The sequence below is a fragment of the Takifugu rubripes genome, chromosome 13 (assembly GCF_901000725.2).
Source record: "Takifugu rubripes chromosome 13, fTakRub1.2, whole genome shotgun sequence".
NCBI classification, from domain to species: Eukaryota; Metazoa; Chordata; class Actinopteri; order Tetraodontiformes; family Tetraodontidae; genus Takifugu; species Takifugu rubripes.
In genome coordinates, this window is record NC_042297.1 from 12,119,316 (window position 1) to 12,137,053 (window position 17,738).

The following is a 17,738-nucleotide window of genomic DNA, read 5'->3' on the forward strand; positions in this document are numbered from 1 at the left end:
TTTACTTTTAAACATCATAGGTCCAGGTTGCTGGTTTTAAAACACTGCCTACCTACTGAAATATATATTTTTGCATCACAGCAAGAGTCAGCCATGATGTGACCCAGTCAGAAAAAAAGTAATAAAAAGAAGCTAATAGTTAACATTTATTCAACCATAAAAATACAGGAACATGTTTTGGACATGTTGTAAAAGTAAACAAGGAAAAAGCTATAAGCGCCTGGGAGTTTGAAAATATCAATAGTCAATAAAACTATTAAAATACTTAGTTTTTAGCATATGCAAAAGCTGAAAGTTTAGAAGATCCAGAATCAAAAGACTTTTTCTTTTTGGCGCTACTCTCATCCTCTTCCATCTGTTCCCTCCTGTTCTCCATTGCTTCTTCTCTTCCTCCTTCAACTCTTTTCCTCTTCTTCAGATCCGCGGAATCTGCCGTCAGGCCTTTGGCTCTTTCTGTCCATGACTGAGTGGGAAAATTAAAAAATAAATAAAAAAAAAGGACATCAGTGAACGTGTTAATTGCCACCGGACAGAATGAAAGCAGCGTTCAGTCTAAACACCTCCATGACTCAACAGGGACGGAGGCTGCGCTCTGAAATTGCATCCTGTCATGTTTAATCACTATTGACAGGCTGCATCTCTCTTCTCCCCCTCCTGCTTTTGTTTTTCCTCTCTGAGCAGAGACAAAAGGAAGCACTTTCCTGGATATAACAGAGCTGGGATGAATCATCAGGCCTGGCGAACAGGCTGGAGACATCACACACGTACGCACTCGTCACCACCAGCCGCAGCCCCGCCATCGAACCCATAAATATTCACACACGTACACGGGAACAACGTTATCGCGGAGCTGCTAAATGCTGCGAGCTGCGATACGGTGCGTCCGGACAGAGTGATGCGATTATACGCATCCAGCCGTCCTTCCTGTGGCCAGATTTTTCCAGGACTTAAACCCTTGAAAAGCAGAGGTCAAACCCTGCAGCGTCCTGAAATCTATTAAAAACATTTTTTACAATGATGCTCCAGGACGTCACTGATGCGGGAAATAGAATTCTGACTTTTTGCTCTGAACAAATGTTAAGAAGAGGCTGAAATAAAACATCAACTATATCGGTATAACAGGATCACAGAGGTGATTTATGACAGAGGTTATAAACATAATAATTGATTTATTACATTGTTCGATAGCTTGTATAGTGTTTAAATCCATTCAGAAATACTTGATAGAGAAAGGAACATTATGTAAATGACTGATGCTCTTTTAAAATGAACGCCTTCCCGGCCACTCTCCACGTCTCATTATTAGCATGACATCAATACGTCTGTGCCCTTGCTGCACTCGACGGGGTTCCCTAGGCAACAGAGAGCAGCGATGAATGCAGGGTCACAACCTGCCTTCTTCACAAACACACCAACTCGTGGCCAATTAGCACACAGGTGGGTGAATGGACGAGGGGACTGAAGTGCCCTCGTCCATTCACCTGTCCACAACTGGTTCCACAAATCTGGATTATAAGGCCTTTGTGTTTGTGTCCAAACACACTGAAGTCCTTTTCACTTGTGTATTTGGGTAAATCTCTCCACATTTCTGCTCTTCTCAATATAAATGGATCATCCCTCCATCCTCCCAGTCCAGAACTTCAGCCCTCCATATCTCTCCACCTCCTTAACTTTCCAAATGCAGCCACTCGACAAGTAAACCGAAGACCATGCGAAGCAAAACTTGAAGAAACGCTAAAGTTAAACACATGTGCCAAATGTGAACAGTAAACTACTGTTCACTACTATGTGAACTACTTAAACCATCCACAACAAATACCCCAGGGAACCACGCAGGAGCTCATTCCTCCCTGCAGTTATCAGGCTTTTTAAGGTTGCAGAGAAGACATACACAGAACCATGTTCAGAGTAGGTTAACTTTAAGATTAGAGGGTGGACATGAACGTTGGGGTCGCACCAGGAGTGATGGGTGTACAGCTGATAATCACTACTCTAGACTCTAATAGATGGGTTTGTCAGGCTAAAGTGAAAACAGCTCTAAAGCTTCTGAGGAAGACAGTGTAGTTCAGACATTCAGCTGCAGACGGTGTGTCACATGCTTCCATGAGAACTGCTTCTGTTGATGTGCACTTTTATATTGTTTAAGCCCAAAACTGTGAGGGCAATAACGGAGTAAATAATGAAACGGATTTGAAATGGGTGTGGTACCAGTCGCTCTTCTGCAGACAGCATCCTGAAGCGTCCCATGGCCTCTTTGATGACGCTTGTCTCCTCCAGGTCTGGCTGATCAGCTGTGATGCTTTTCCTGTTCTCCTCCAGCCAGAGCTGGAAGCCCGTCTTGGGCCTGTGAACAGGAGCAGATATCACAACCGGGTCATATTTCCTCCCTAAATCTGACCAAATAACGCCACCATATGAGAGGACCGGTTGATTCCCTTCTACCAATATTTTAAATGCGACCATCTTTTACCTCTTGTTTTCGGCATCATCTGTATTTGACGCCGGAGGCGGGGCCTTGGGTTGCTGATCAGTAGCTGGCTCCGCCTTCTCCTTTTTACTGGCCGCCTTTGTGCTCGTCATCTGCAGTAGAGTGGACTGAGTCTGGAGACGGATTGACATATTTAAAAGATTTCAAATGAGACTCCTTCTACACAGACTGATGCGTAATTTGAGGTTAACTGTACCTTTGTTTTGGGCCTGGGGACCAGTGGTTTGAGAACTGGACCTTTGCTTGGTTTTGCTGCAGATCCGCCAAGCGACCCGATCTTCCTGTTTGACGTCATGTTGTCCAGGATGTTTGTCACTCGAGGCTGACCTGATGAGGCTGAAGGTTTTCCTGAGCCCTGAACCTGCTCAAGAATAAGCTGTCATCAATCCAATTGACATTATTCCTCACGTGAACTTGATTTTCTCAGAAAACATATTGAAATTGAGAAATCAACAGATCAGAAGCTATTTTATCCAATTGCATTTATTTTACTTCCAAACGCACCCAGAAAATTTTTACCTTAAAAGGATTTGAGCGAAGGATTCCACCTTTGTTCACTGCAACAATAACATTAATATTTGAATAAATGGGAAACGTTATAGAATCTTATTTGTGTATTTCTGTCATCACAGATTGTTGTAAAAACATCAGTTCACTCACTTGGTGCCAGAGATGGATTCACCGGTGATGTTGCTTCTTTAGCAAAGGGATTAATGCCTGAGAAATACAGAGACACGTTAACCTCCATCTTGGACACCAAAACAGACGGTGAGAGGCGGGACTAACGTTTTCTTGTGTCAGCGGTTTCCTCCATCTCCATCTCCTGCCCATTATCTTCCTCTACAAGCTCTTCTTCCTCCTCATTATAGTTATTTCTGTTGCTATAGTGATTTCCTGAGACCTCATTGTAACCATACCTGTCCACATAATGACAAATTAAGTCTCCTGTTGTACTTCAACAAAATAGGCTTTTTTTCTACCGTGTCCTCCTGTGGTGAGCAGTTACAAAATGTTGATCACAAAAAATGAAGCTTAGCTGATCGCTCTTGGCTTCTTTAAGCTTCTAAAGACATGACAGAATTTATGTTGTTTAAATCCTCTCACAGTATATCAGATCTTGTTTCCCCCTGGTTTAGACCAACTTTCTGCCGTTCTCTCTGCATCAAAGAAACTCACCAGTTGACACATTCTCTCATTCTGCTGATTTAACCTACAAAGTTGGGTGATTTTTATCCACGTAACTGTGGTGTTGAAGCTGTGATGTTAATGTTCTTTACCCAGATGTCTGTCTGCAGAATTCGGGCTCATCTTCCTCTGGCTCTACTTCTTGGATCTGGTTGGCCTTCTCCAGGGCTAATTCACTGAGCCGCTCAGCCAACGCCATGCGTCTTGAACGGGACGCATATCGAATGGCCAGAGACAACACGTTGTGTGTCATGAGCTCCGCCAGCTCCACACAGCGAAACTCTCTCTCCAGCTTACAGGATAACTATGAGAAAACAGTGTCATTTTCATTCCCAAAACATGGTGGAGCTACTGAAGGTTTCACACTGACTGCAAACATCTTCATGAGCAGCTCCTGTTCTTCCTTCTCAGACCGACTCTGTCCTTCTTCGTCTATCTCGTAGCCGCTGGAGGACAGGAAGCTGTAGTGGTTGCGGAAAAGGACTGAACGCCAGTACTGCTCCTATTAGATGACAATTTTAACCATTTTTAGTGTTGCCACAGCTTCCAAAAATATAAGAAAAACAAAAAATCGAATCCCTGACTGATAAATGTAACTGTGATGCTTGAGTCTCTGTGCTGCTCTCAGAGTTTACCTCCATCTGACCCTTTTCTGTGGTGGTCTGACACAGAGGCAGTTTGAAGGGTAAGATGGCCACAGCAGGTCTGGGCAGGGTGGGGGGGTACCTGGAGCCTTTACAAGGAATACACCTGAGGGACATTAAAAGAGTGAGAAGTTAGACGACATCCAGCTTTTTAAATGATCAATAAAAGACCATGTTATGTTTCTATGTCATGCATAGACTTATTAGTAAATCTGAGTGAGGTCACGATCCTACATGCAGGATTTCAAGAATTGTTAATCATTGTATTGAACAACTTCAGAGATTAAAAAAGACAGGATTCACCTTAGCTGTTGAGGGTTTTCATGCACACCGACCACCCAGTAGTGATCGGATTTACTTTTGCATGTTTCCCTGGTGCTGCACACCGGTGTCCACATGTTACCCAGGGAACGGTTCAGCATCCGGACCAACCCGGCTGAATCCACATAGCACGGAGTTCCTGAGAGAGCCAGCTTGTGTTACCACAACAGACATGAGCTAATGTTTTTACACCTCAAACCTGTATTTAGAAACTCACCCTCAGCTGTGAATCCAAGCCAGGACAAGTAGGACTTGAGAGACAGCGGAAGGGGTTCGCCGTTAATGATCTGCCTCTTCCTTCGACCAAACTGCAGCAGCTGCACACCCAGAGACTGCTCCCCATCAAACCCAGTAGCTGAAATACACACTCGTATCAGACTGAACGTGTCTGATATGTTTCAGAAGAAGAAGGAGAATGACGGTGAAGAGTGTGTGTCTAACCCCGGTGGTAAACGATGAGCAGCTGCTCCCCATGTCCGACCATACACACCACAGGACCTGGCAGGCTGAAGATTTCTCTCTGGACCCCTCCAATGGAGAAAAGGCGGAGCATCAACGAACTGGTGGCGACCGCAGCCCAGCCCTGGCCCAGACACAGGGCCTTGGCGTCCTCGCCCTCCGGCAGGTCCACCATCCACTCCTTATTGGTGTCCCATGAAGAGAAGTGGAGGCACTGAAGCTTACTGAGAAGAGAAAGGGCAGGGTTAGAAACGGAAGATGAAAAAGAACGTGAAAAAAATGAATTCACCTGGCGAGCTCATCTGTGCTGGGACACGCCAGCAGCACTGCCTCCTGGGAAAGGTCAGCCATGATGTGACCCAGAGAGTTGGTGAGATGCATGGCGTGGTGCACAGCCGTGTCGTGAAACTCCACGTCAATGGCGTTGTCCTGCTCGTCATTGTAGCTCCGCACGATGCCGACCGAGTTCCACATCTGGGGGAGAATTTATCCACTACTACATGAATAATAATTTCATTTTTTCCTATCGTCGATGGTAAGTCAACCACAAAGACGGCAGGAAGTTTTAAGACATAATTAAAAAGAATTTTGGGAGGGTGTTGTACCATGAAGCGGTGTGTAAGATGCATTGGGGTGGAGCTCGGCTGAAACGCCTTCTGCGGGGGTGTTGGCAGGGGTCCTTCATAGACGGGCTGAGAGGGTAGCGGTGGAGCAGCTGCAGGCACGACTGTGCCGCCTGCGTCATCATCCTCGCCAAATTTGTCCCGACCGAGCCTCAGCGATCCCGTGTCTGCGTAGGACAGAGTTGAAAAGAAGTTCAAGATGTTGTCGTTATTAGTATCAATCAAACAAACACCTTGCTTTCACTCACCCAGAGAGTTCTCGTCATCCAGGATCATGCCTCTATTCCGCACCCGGCCTGTCGAAGGCATGAAGAAATCGTCGTCGTCATCGTCGTTGTCTCCACCAACGGCCCTTTTAACCGGTGAGTGCGTGTCACTCAGCCCTTCGTCCATGATTCTGTCGTCATCATCGTCAAAAAGGTCGTCGTAGTCCTTCGCAGGTTTCGTTGCTGCTGGTTGCTGAAACGTTTACAGTGTTTGATTACCACCCTCGACAATTTTGCCTCTTTGAGGTGAATGTTCAGAGCTGTACCTTGACCGCATCAGCGCCAGGGGCACCGAGCCCGTCCAGCAGCCCCAGCCGACCCTCGGTGTCTGTGTAAGCGATCTGGCTGCCCGACGGATGCCAGGCCAAGCAGCAAACGGTGAAGCCTTTCTCGTGTTTTTGTCTGCGGCACAGGCAAGACGTTTCGGCCGCATTAACTCTTTAATCACAGCTTCGTGAAGAGCTCTAACTGATGTCAAACAGTACCTTTCCACACACAGCTTGCTGTTCACATCCCACACAGTAAGCGAGCCTCCCACACAGCCAGCTGCCAGAAACTGGCCACACGGAGACCAGGCCACAACGTTGACAGGCTGCAGGGCAAACCCGGAGGAAGAGGGTTATACTAAGGCAACATCTCCATAAAGATTTACATGAGTAAATGCAAACAAGGTTAAATTATTTACAGCTGCTGTCAGAACAGGCACAGCAGGTTATTCAGTCACAAATTTCTCCAAGGAATCTTTTGTCTCTACATTAGCTACATTAGTGTCTTTCGCCATTCTTTGACTTGAAAATAAGGTGATGAAGGCGGCTGTAGGTTCACTGGAAACTCGCCTGGGTAATCAGATCATCAGACAGAGTGCTCAGGTGTTCCCAGGAGCCTCGTTCATACAGATTCACCTTTGTCTCCACGGGAACTGCCAAAAGCTGCAAGCAGAAAACCTCTTGTTATTCAAGCTTTGCTGTTTGATTGTTGGTACTGCTGGTGGAGCTCACCTTGGCCGCCCTGGGCTGCCAGGCCAGCCGACACAGAGACTTGGCGTTACTGATGTCATTGGTCTTCTGCATCAGAGACCAACTGTTCACCTGCGTCTGGATGGAAGTCATGAAAATTCAAGATAAGACAGAAACACACAACAGACAGGAACAGATGATTTAGGCCACCTTACCTGTTCCTCAATGTTCCACACCACCACAGAACCATCACAGCTGGCAGAGGCCTGACACAGGGAACAGCTCTTATTTCTCACTTGTTTTCGCATGAATATCAATTTAAAGACTTTGTGTGCTTTTCTACACATTATTTAAACTACACGGGGGGGGGCATTAATGCCCCGTCTTCCAGTCTTACAGTGAGAGAACCAGTATGTAATTCAGTGTTCTGTTGTCACCATTTAAGATGGATTTGTATGTACACTAAGGTGTTTCCTAAGGGAAAGATAAATGTCAAATCTGATCAGTCTGTAGCATCTAACAACCTACAATGACCAGAAGTTAATCAACTGATTGTGCACAGCTTCTACAAAGCAAAAAACTGTTGCGGGGACATTTTTGAAGATCAAAAGACCTTTGACACCGTGGGAGGGAAAACATTACCCACCAGGTAGTCATCTTTGGGGTCAAAGGCGACGCTGAGGACAGGCGCTTCGTGGCCACGCAGCGTCTTCTGTTGGCTGCTGTCCGACACCTCCACCACCTTCACCATGAAGTCGCTGGAGAGAGCGGCGGAACAGACAACAATGTGGAAACTGGCACGTGACTGACGAAAGGGCTCATAAGACGTAAACCACCAGGAAATCAAATTGTCCAATTAATGAGAAGAAGCAGAAAAAACAATCCCTGTAATATCTGCGAGACCTCAGACACCACATCTGCTGATGTTATTTCTCCAAATCAATATCAGAACAGACACGGGCAGGTTGAACCCGGACTCGTCAATGAGCTGCCAAGCTTGGCTTTTATTGCTGTCATAAACCTGTTTGAGGTGAATCAATACCGGCAGAAACACGTTTTGCTCCCATCAGGAATAATGAAGCGATCAACTGTGAGACGTCATTCGTGTCGCCGTGTACTGCTCGACAGAACCAACAAAAGCCGACCTAATGACATCACTCTGTGGTTCAGTCAAAGTTTACACGAGCATGAACACCACCGACGCGTTACGCATCATGGCTTCATCAGGCGCCACGGGAGGAGCCTGAGCGGGGAGAGCGTGCATGATTTGACAGACTGAAAGTGACATTCATTTGTCTTTCGCATTAAATAGGAGGAAGTTGTTCAGTCAGGTGGACAGCATCGTCAGCATCACCGCGTGCTTTTTTCCCCCTTTAAATGTCAGCATTTTTCCAGGATATCACACTGAAATCTTAGAATAATTATCATGGATGGACACGATTCTGACCTTTAAAGACAAATCTGTTGCTTTTCTTAGCTGCATCTGTTTAAATATGCTGCTGTTCTTCAAAAACCTCATTTATTGTGCTCACACTTCTTAGATCAACTACATTCATTCTGTCTTGTTAGAAATAGCTTGAGTTTGCTTTTATCAGACACGTCTTGTTCTTGATGGCATTTGATCATAGCAGGAAGAGGAAACAGAGCGACAGGGTTGCACAATTAGCCGTAAAAATGTCTGTCCACCAACTGTCTTCATCCAACCTGACAGAACATGAGAGGTTCTCCAGCCTGAGTCTGTAACAGCTGTCAAAGGTGCTTCAACTGAACAAGAGTAACAGGTGACTCCAAAATTCTGTTTTCCCTTTGACATTCTGGGGTTTTGACTATGGGTTAATTGTAAAAAAGAGGCAGCAATATAAAAGTATTACAATAAATATTATTCTTTGGCTGCAGCGCCAATCAGAATATCATCTAATGACAACGGTCATCCCAGTTGCTGACACTTCTTTTCAAAATGCTTCATCTGTTACCTTTGGGGTCAAAGCTCAGGCAACTGTGGAGATGCACGTGGCTTCTAGACCACATTCCACTGACAAAAAGCTTTAAAAAAAAGTCTGTCAGTGCGAAGATTATAAAGTAAGATTTTTGGCAGATTACAAAGCAAAACTGCACTTCAGATTTTAGCCAAACCAAATTATTTATTCAAAACAAAAAACTCCTGAACATTGTCACAGTCATGAATCTAACTTTAACTTTAAAAAAATGGAAATTGAGTACATTGAACCCAAAGCCTATGTAAACATACAAGCAGTGTAAACAGCAAACAAGCACGGTACAAAAAACATGAGTTTTCCTGAGGTCAAAGAGAAGGGAAGGGAGGAGGAGAGAGGAGAGGAGAGGAGAGGAGAGGAGAGGAGAGGAGAGGAGAGGAGAGGAGAGGAGAGGAGGGGAGGGGAGGGGAGGGGAGGGGAGGGGAGGGGAGAGGAGAGGGGAGGGGAGGGGAGGGGAGAGGAGAGGAGAGGAGGGGAGGGGAGGGGACTCCTTCCACAGCTGGTAATGCTAATTCATGAACATTATTCTCTCTGGTTAACTAAGCCCACCTGACAGACACGGACTTAACTGATTTGTCATTTTTTAATAATCTTTTCTACCTTTGCGACCCCAACTTACTGACATGTTACTGACATTTAGAATCTTATCCTTAAATCTAAGCCACCTACTTGTCAGCTTGATCCTCTCCAAACAGCTTTGTTTAAAACCATTCAGTCTCTGACCCCTCTAATAATTGCCATATTCACTCCTCTTATTATTGTCATTATTCCATCATTCCTTGAATCTGCTGCAGTTTCCCCAATTCACAAGAAACCCAGTGCAGACCCCAATGAATTCTATAACCTTCAGACCAATGAAATAATCTGGTTTCTTTCTACTCCACAGCATCGTAAAAGCTCTTATTAAAATCCCCAAAGACATTTCCAACTGTAGAAATCAGGACTGCTGACTGGACAGATCTGAACACTTCTCCTGAATTTCGTACCTGGATCCTGCAGCCACTCTGGAGCCGCTGCTGTTAAAGGTCACATGCGTGGCGTTGGTAGTAAACCGCGTCAGGATGCCGTCTGGATCACCGTCAGGAAACGTGTGCATCTGCACGGTGTTGTTGGAGCTCGCCGTTACCAGCTTCCCATTCTGCGGATGAAAGACTGGTAAAGTAAATCAACCCCACACCGATTTGTTGAACTGTCATCACAAATGTATCTCCCATTTGACGCACCTTCAGGGCAAGAGAGTACACCTTTTCCCCTACGGTGATGAACTTTGGATCATCGTCATCGAGACCTTCCCATATTCGAACATCTCCATCATTACCGCAGGTTACGAAGAACCTGCAAAAAATTTAAATATCCTCAAATTTTCATCTGCAATTTCTTCTCATGTCCAGGCTTTAAAAAAAAAAAAACACACCAAATGTAAAAATGGGTGTTTCACATCCTCTGGGTAACACTAGATTTTTGGTCATAAAGACTCAGTCCATAAGTTTGCATCACTAAAAGCATCAAAATCAAATTATTTCATGAAATTTACTTTTATTTGATGCAAAGATATTGATCACGGCTGAGACAAAAGACACTCACACGTAAAGCGAAGATCGCTCGGTTTATCTTATTCAGGATTTTTGTCCTGCAACTATTATTAACTATAATACGCCATAAAAGACTAGAGATTAGGGATGTAATGCTAACTAAATTAAATCACACATGCCTTTAAACTCGATTGAGGGATGCTTCTTCGAGCAGCACATTTCATATTATAATAAACCGTGAAATGCATCAAAGCAAGGGGATGCAGTTAGTTATTAATACAGCTACTAGTTAGGATATAGATTGCACAATAACACATATAAATCGAGTTTTCACAATCGAAGCAAGACTACCCGATGGTCTGATGGCACTGTTTCAGTCACGTTGTGGAGCTACTTTTATAAACACAGCAGGAGAGACAAATAGCTCCTTCCAAGGAAGAAACCTTTCAAAGATTACTCGACTTACTTCCCAGAGTCATCGAAGCAGACCTCGGTGTGCCCCTCGGAGTGACCGTAGCGCATCGGCTTCCGCTCACAAGGCATTTTCACAAAGCTCCACACTAACGGGCAGGAAAAACATAAACACTCAGCTTTAAGTTAATTAATTAATTAATGACTTGTCTGCAAAACACCACCGCCTTCTGCTCCGTCGCCAGCCCTCGTTAGCTGGCTGACAGATAGCCAAAGTGAACAATGAACTGCAAATAGTTTACAGAGTAACAGTAAACAGAACGATGGTGGGAGAGATACACGGTGTCAAAAATAAAGAAGAAAGTGATATGGATTATTCAATAATTAATTTGGATGCTTTGGACTTGAGAATGGAGTTTGGCAACTTACAGGTTCTTTCTGTGAATCCTCAGGTTCGCGACTCCTGAATCTCCCGCGCTATGTTGAAAACAAGGAAATGCAGGGAAACGTGCGTCACATCTCCCGCCACATACGTCATGACGTCACCGACGGAACGCCCCCTACGTCGTTCACTGAGCGAAACAAAACCACTTACAACGATACTCGTGCGTTAAAGTTTTTGCAAAAGTTTTTGACGCACAGAATTCTAAATTTAAAGCTTGAAGCAGATGTTTCAAGGTCACAATTTAATTTATAGGGTATTGGGGCTTGAAAAGTAAGAATATATCACCTGGCGTATTGTTGTAGGGGTATAACAATATATAATTAAATTAGAACTATATATTAATTCAAGATTCAAGATGAACTTTATTCATCCCCGTAGGGAAATTGAATTGTAGTAGCAGCCTAACATGGATAAATATAACTGTAGTCTAGGTTTTGTAGTTACAAAGTATAGAAATAGAATAAATAGATACAAATAAGATTAGAACGTTATAAGCATATAACATATATATATATATATATATATATATATATATATATATATATATATATACACACACATAATATATACATATAATATATACATATTATACATATACATATTATAAGCATATATACATAAATATAGAATAAAATAGAAATAAAATTACAACATAAACATTGGACAATTATTGTTATTGAGTGGGTTTGGAAGAATTATAGAGTTTAATGGCGGACGGCAGGAAGGACTTCCTGTAGCGTTCCTTAGAGCAGCGAGGCTGCAGGAGTCTGCTGCTGAAGCTGCTTCTCAGTTTGTCCACTGTGTTGTGGAGGGGGTGGGAGGGACTGTCCATGATTGAAACACCCAGGAACCTGTAAGATGGCACTATTTCCACATCTTTCCCACTAATGCAGACTGGGGAGGGAGGGGACTTGCTTTTACTGAAATCCACCACCATCTCCTTCGTCTTGGTCACGTTGAGCTGCAGAAGGTTCTCCCTGCCCCACCTAACAAAACTCTCCACAAGGTCCCTGTATTCATCCTCTTGTCCATTCTCCACACATCCGACTATGACTGTGTCATCCGGGTACTTCTGGAGGTGACATGTCTCAGAGTGGTACTGGAAGCTGTGTAGGTGGTGAACAGAAAGGGGGAGAGCACAGTTCCTTGAGGAGCTCCTGTGTTGCTCCTCAGGGGGTCGGACACACAGCTCTGCAGTCTCACAAACTGTGGTCGACCTGTCAGGTAGTCCTCGATCCAAGAAACAAGGGGAGCATCCATCTGCATGTTCTCCAACTTAGCCCTCAGCAGTCTTGGCTGGATGGTGTTGAAGCCAGAAGAGAAGTCGAAGAACATGACCCGCATGTTATAATATAATAATAAAATATTCTATTAAATATAGTTGATCATATTTTGCATTTGTGCAGGTCCAACCAGGTTATTTTAGTGGAGATAAAGAGAGAAGCTTAAAGGCAAATGAGTTTTTTTCCCGGAAATATATAAGGAAATATATAAATACCGTAATATTATTGTGCCCCCTCCCCCCAGTTTACTCCATTGAGGCTTTGACATTTAGAGGTGTCCTTTGTAGAGCTGGGTGAATTGCTGTCACGACGCTATTTCAAACAATCGTTTTCAATCCATTAGGTTGTCTAATTGTGACCATCAAGGAGGGTGGACGTGAGCTGGACCGTTAAATCAGTCCAGGTCAAAACAAAAATGTCAGTTATACAAGACATCTACTCAAAATATACAGATACAACTACATATAATTTATGGCCTGTGTAGACATTTATTTGAATACTTTAGTCGGGGAAAATAACAAGGACTGAAGAAGCAAAATTGACTTCTTGTTTCCTTCCTGGACTGAAGGTCGGGAGAATACCGCTTAACTTGAGTCGTGCTGCCACCTTGAGGTGAAAATGAAGAATGCAGTAAAAACCATTTTTCTTGGTTTGATTTTTTTTTTTTTTTTTTGTGATGGAAAGAGAACTATGATGGCGGTCACAGGGATTGACCCCAGGAACTATATTTATGAGTCTTTTAGTGTAAATTCACCGCTGAACCAAATGGAGATACTTACAGGATATAAGAGAGAGAAAAGGCTTTGGGATCATCACAATAAATAATGCATGAAACAGAAGAAATACAACTGCAGAGTTTATTTGAGATTTGAGTTTGTGTTGCTTTTATGTCACAAATGCCAGCAAAATAGGCCCACAACCTCTCTTTTGGTGCTTCAGGTAGTGGTACAAAGAGGCCATAAAAGTCAGGTGTATTTTTTTCTTTATGCATTTTCTGCACAAAAACAGTTATCAAAAATCTTTATTGTTTTTGATTCCAGGATTACAATGAAAGAAAAGATCCTTTGGAACTAACCGCCTAAAGTGATCAGACTTGGTTCACTGCAAGTCTGAAGAGGTTAGAAGAGTTTAGTCTTCCAGATCAGTATCGAATCATTTTGCACTGCAAACCTGCAAGTGTCCGTAGACATTTAGAGGGGAAACCCAAGGTGTCAAACCTTTGAAAACTGTGCAAAACCGTGTGCAATTCAGACAAGTGCACTTATTACGCAATGCTTCGGGTTCAGCAATCGTTTAAAAAAGCATGAGTAACCCTGTGCATTAAATGTGCATTAATGTATGCTCATCACAGTCAGCGATGATTCGTGGTCCCTTTTTAATAGAAAAAAACATTTTTTTTTCTATGGTCAAACTATCAGAAAGCGCAGGCTCCATCGCATTTGATGTGGTATTGTCGCAGGTAGTCCCTGAGCTGCGGAGGCAGCGGCAGACTTTCCACACCTTGGTAGGTGGTGCGGCTACAGATCAGGGTCCTGCACAGGTGCTGAAGGGAGAAAGGGAAGGTGCGCGACAGGGGACTGGAGAGGAGCGGCTCGAAGAAGAGGCATGTGGCCGGGTCACTGTAGTGTCTCAGCAGTCCTGTCACACTGCTATCCTGGTACACGCACGGGTCGTGCACGTCAAAGCTGAAACGCTTGTCGTTCTGCTCGATGCGCGCGTGCAGGGAGCGACTGTAGCGACGAAAGCTGACCGAGAAGAGGTACTCATCCTGGGCAGAGTCGCGCAGCAGAAATGTGCCCTCCGGTTTGCCCTCCAGGAGCTCCTCCGCCTCGAACCGGTTCAGAACCCCCCAGTAGCAGGGGCTGTTGCTGATCTGGAGGAGGTCTGGAACCAGGATGTAGTCGGTGTGGTTGCAGCGTCCCTCTGCGCCCCCATGTGGACAAGAAGGGTCCCAATCCTCCAGACTGGTATTTCCAGGTCCAGGAGAACAGCAGATGTCATCCCAGGACAGAGGGGTCTGTGGTGGGGAGGTAGAGGAGGATGAGACACTAGGTTTGAGTGGAGCTTCCATGTCTTTCATAGCAGTTGGGTGGGCGGCATATTTTTTTATCAGGTGCCAACACCGGGCCAGTTCCGATTTGGGCGAGAAGGGACACTTTTCCTGCATGAGTTCTGAGACATGGATCTTGCGTTTGGACCAGAACAGCACAGAAAATGGTCGTGAGGAGCTCGGTGGGTGATGGTGGTGGATGTGATGATGAGAGCGTAGGGGGAGGCACTGGCCCATGGCGTCCTGAAACTTCTGTCGCAGTGAGCGGCGGGACAAGGCCTTGCGACAGACCACGTCGTTGTCCGCAGAGGCCGGCCCGTCCCCGAGGGTGGTGCAGCTACACATCCTCTCCCGGCGACGCCTCGGACAGGATGTGGACCGCCCGCCAAGCTCTTCCGTCCCCTCCGAGTCCAGCCCGCTGGGAGTCGACCCGTTCCGAGAGCGTTTCTTGCTTCTCCAGATGTAGCTGTCTGCACTCCAACTGCGGAAGCCACATTTGGGTCGAGTGCCAGAACCTTTTGGCTTCTTCTCCGACATGTTTGTGTCTTACAGTACTGAAAAAACAGTCATAAAGGAATGTAACATTAATCACTATACACGCGTTTTTGTTTCAGCACCAGCACAGAACTTTGCAGACAATTCCAGAAAATACCACAAAAAGCAGACGTTTAACTCTGAACTCTGAACTCGATGTTTTATCTACTCTCATCAGTCAAGACCTTTGTTTCAAATGTCAACTGGAATGTGCAGAGTTTAGAAGCAGTTTCTGTGGGGACCGATTTGTCTAAAAGTGGAGAATTTCATGTTGTCACTGTAAAGCCTCAGTTGCAGAAATGCTCAATAACAAAAAAAAAAAGGAACGGGAAAAAACCAACAGTCTAAGAGCAGCACAAGCTGTGCTCACTCTCTGTCGTTGGTAACCCCCTGAAGACGAAGGAGGACGATTGTCTTACCTTCCAAGCTCTCTCAGGCAGATGGCACATCCATGCTGAGACGCGACCAGCCGACAGCCTCCCCAGCTCTGAGGCAGCACTCCTCAGACTTCCTATATAATTATGATGCCAAATCCCAGAGGAGGCGGCAGTTTCCTCTCGGACAAGACCAGTGCTGAATGAACGAGGGGAGGGGGGTCGGCTGGGGAGAAATGCGGGGGTGGAGGAGGAGGCTTTTCAGGTTAATGTCCCTGAGACGTCCTCCTTCTCCTCTCTTTCTTTACGCGTCCACACAGGGAGTCCATCCCAAAAATGGGGAAACAGCTGTCAGAGAGTGCTTTTTCATTCACAAAGTGAATTAGCCCTGCTTTAATTCTATTTCTGCACGCCAAGTTGAGGCCTGTAAGTTTCACTTCATAGGGAGCTCAAAGGACAATAAACAGTCCGTAACACCACTGTAGGAAAAACGCGTTAAAAAGCTTCACTTAGCGATCCACGACCTCAGAGTTTCCCAGTAAAACTTCCAGAGAGAAAGATTTCCCAGTTAAGGTGATGTCATGTGAGACTGACTCTGGATGGATTTTGGGATATGTATAATTCATGAGCCAATCTGTCCACTTCTATCAGATGCAAAACATAAACTACATTACTCCCAGTAGTTTATTGTGCTCACTCGTGCCCGACAGATAAAGGATGGTCATCGATAAATGCCTGACGTCTCAGATAATGTAGTGACGCTCGGCTTCCTCCTGTCTGAATATTTAATGTTCTTTGCATTATCACACAGACCCAGCCAGATTATAACCTCACGTGTTCTGGCAAAGGACCAGATCGATTAATCAGGTGAAGAAGAGTGAGGGTTAGGGTCAGGGTCGACTGTCCGGATGGCTTTGCAAATAAAGTAGGGGAGGTCTGTTTAGTTTAAGGCAGGTCACAGCTTTTGCATATAGTCTTTTAATTAAAGTAAAACTATTGTTAAAAGCTATTGTTTCCTGGACTGATAGATCTGATAATAAAGGTTCATCTGGACTGAATCCGGAATACATCAACTGTTGTCCCCAAATCTCCCATCAACTTGTCCTCAATGTCATATTTAGGGTCATTCTAATCCAACTAGCACAAAGCAAAAGTACCTGACAACTGCTAACTGGTGCAGAGTAGCCATATTGACCTGGGACTTGGCAATACTTCCCTCGAGTCATTCACAGATTCTCAGAAACTCAGCATTTACCGCACTACATGGTACATTGAACCCGTTCCATTAAAGGGCAGCCTGGAGGGACTTGGACCATTGATGGATTGTGGGGAGAGTAGACACGGAAACGTGTGAAATACGTGTGATCTTAATCACACAGGAAATATGTAAAGCAGATATACAAACACAGTTTGCAGAGCTACAACGCCTTTGTGTTTAATTAATAAATGGTAATTAAGGTAAATAAAATATCTTCTCAATACCCATGTGTCGGGAGATGCAGTTCATTAGACGACCACAGGGGGCGACGATCAGTCAATCTTTATTTATATACCGTCATATTCTGCATTGGAAATCCAAAATAACAAAAATCTTAAATTACACCAAATAACATTCCATGTTCTGACCCACGTTCTGACCCAACATTTCCAGCAAAAGATGCTGGGCTTGCCGAGATTCCCACTCGATCAGTTTGAAAACAACTTTGTCCTGTACTTACATACTTCCTGTGGTGTTACAGGGCGTCTGCGGGGTGAAGTGCAGGGTTTTATGCAGGAAGTGCCTCCAGCAGTGGGTGAAATCAAGTCGACCCATTAACCTGAAGCAACTGGGATCGACTGGGGGCTCGTATTATCCCACATTACAGAGATATTGATCACAGCCAACAGGAGCAGTTATGAATAATTAATGCTCCCCGGAGCCTTTGCGCTGCCTGTATTTTGGCATCAGTTATTTTTAATGGATATTCAGGCAGCCAGGAGGGGTGGAACTACAAGTTGCACGTGTCAAAAAGGCAGTTAGCCTTTGCGGGCCTTAATACCTTTTGGTTTGATAAACTTTGAACCCCGGTGGTGTCGGTTTAAGCCGCTACCACACGACATGACTTCTAACGCCTGATACAGCTGGGAATTACCTTCTGTTGGAACCGTTTCTTCCATTTCCAGCCGGACAAAA

At 44.8% G+C, this 17,738-nt stretch overlaps 2 protein-coding genes across 3 annotated transcripts; both read right to left on the minus strand.

Moving 5' to 3' along the window:
* Window positions 1-133: 133 nt before the first annotated feature.
* Window positions 134-11,403, minus strand: wdhd1 (WD repeat and HMG-box DNA binding protein 1). Its single transcript, XM_011609852.2, has 26 exons — window positions 11,309-11,403; window positions 10,935-11,028; window positions 10,160-10,271; window positions 9,923-10,074; window positions 7,589-7,700; window positions 7,158-7,208; window positions 6,985-7,080; window positions 6,823-6,915; window positions 6,472-6,578; window positions 6,253-6,388; window positions 5,969-6,179; window positions 5,703-5,887; window positions 5,387-5,571; window positions 5,080-5,321; window positions 4,856-4,993; window positions 4,621-4,777; window positions 4,309-4,423; window positions 4,044-4,175; window positions 3,766-3,977; window positions 3,275-3,405; window positions 3,149-3,205; window positions 3,008-3,045; window positions 2,685-2,849; window positions 2,471-2,601; window positions 2,209-2,344; window positions 134-463 (listed from the first exon to the last, which is right to left on the minus strand). The coding sequence occupies exons 2-26, from the start codon at window positions 11,009-11,011 to the stop codon at window positions 266-268; spliced, it is 3,369 nt and encodes a 1,122-aa protein (XP_011608154.2). The 5' UTR covers window positions 11,012-11,028; window positions 11,309-11,403; the 3' UTR covers window positions 134-265.
* Window positions 11,404-13,440: 2,037 nt separating this feature from the next.
* socs4 (suppressor of cytokine signaling 4) lies at window positions 13,441-15,837 on the minus strand. 2 transcript variants are annotated; one of them, XM_011609735.2, is made up of 2 exons: window positions 15,611-15,749; window positions 13,441-15,211 (listed from the first exon to the last, which is right to left on the minus strand). In XM_011609735.2, the coding sequence occupies exon 2, from the start codon at window positions 15,192-15,194 to the stop codon at window positions 14,022-14,024; it is 1,173 nt and encodes a 390-aa protein (XP_011608037.1). In that variant the 5' UTR covers window positions 15,195-15,211; window positions 15,611-15,749; the 3' UTR covers window positions 13,441-14,021. The 2 variants fall into 2 exon arrangements, with proteins under 2 accessions (XP_011608037.1, NP_001116337.1); NM_001122865.1 differs by having other exon boundaries at window positions 14,015-15,211; window positions 15,658-15,837.
* Between the last annotated feature and the right edge of the window lie 1,901 nt (window positions 15,838-17,738).

Coding starts and splice junctions, on each gene's coding strand:
- wdhd1 (XM_011609852.2), bottom strand. CDS start 11,011: ATGCCTTGTGAGCGGAAGCCGATGCGCTACGGTCACTCCGAGGGGCAC. Junction 10,272..10,934: donor TGCTTCGATGACTCTGGGAA/GTAAGTCGAGTA, acceptor AATTTTTTGCAG/GTTCTTCGTAACCTGCGGTA. Junction 4,424..4,620: donor GAAAACCCTCAACAGCTAAG/GTGAATCCTGTC, acceptor AATGTCCCTCAG/GTGTATTCCTTGTAAAGGCT.
- socs4 (XM_011609735.2), bottom strand. CDS start 15,194: ATGTCGGAGAAGAAGCCAAAAGGTTCTGGCACTCGACCCAAATGTGGC.